Source organism: Eimeria mitis, genomic scaffold (genome assembly GCF_000499745.2).
Source record: "Eimeria mitis Houghton genomic scaffold, Emh_scaff3548, whole genome shotgun sequence".
NCBI classification, from domain to species: Eukaryota; Apicomplexa; class Conoidasida; order Eucoccidiorida; family Eimeriidae; genus Eimeria; species Eimeria mitis.
In genome coordinates, this window is record NW_013571892.1 from 1,585 (window position 1) to 1,975 (window position 391).

Genomic DNA, 391 nt, shown 5'->3' on the forward strand with positions numbered 1-391 from the left:
AACTCCGTCGCGTTCATGCCACAACGTCGTTTTCTGCAGAGCAACTGTCTAGTGGATGCAACTATTCATACATGCGCCAACTGTTACTCCAGCTCCTCACACGATTCAAGGCCCACACCTCGACAGAACCTGCAGCAGCATCCCGAACAACTGCTGACCAAGGCAGTCGCAGTGAGACAAGCAAACGTGCTTACTTCCTGACGTAAACAAAATAATAAGTTGCGCTTAGGCCAGCGTTCGCTACGCGTCAGGTTTCTGCCTGGCCTTCTGTTCCGAGACCCCATCAGCCGGCACAACCATCACTTCTTTTCCATCCAACACCAACCACCACTCTCACCCGCTCTACTGCAAAGTGCACAGCGTATGCCTTCCTTTTGTGGCGAGACGTGCT

General features: G+C 52.7%; 1 protein-coding gene across 1 annotated transcript in view; it reads right to left on the reverse strand.

Annotated features, from left to right (window-relative positions):
* Positions 1-391, reverse strand: part of EMH_0067140 (uncharacterized protein) — a gene marked incomplete at both ends in the record, with an annotated part of 3,195 nt that overhangs the window by 608 nt on the left and 2,196 nt on the right. The window contains one exon of the mRNA XM_013498591.1: positions 338-389. Within this exon, the coding sequence (XP_013354045.1) occupies positions 338-389 (52 nt within the window). The remainder of the gene's footprint in view (positions 1-337; positions 390-391) is intronic.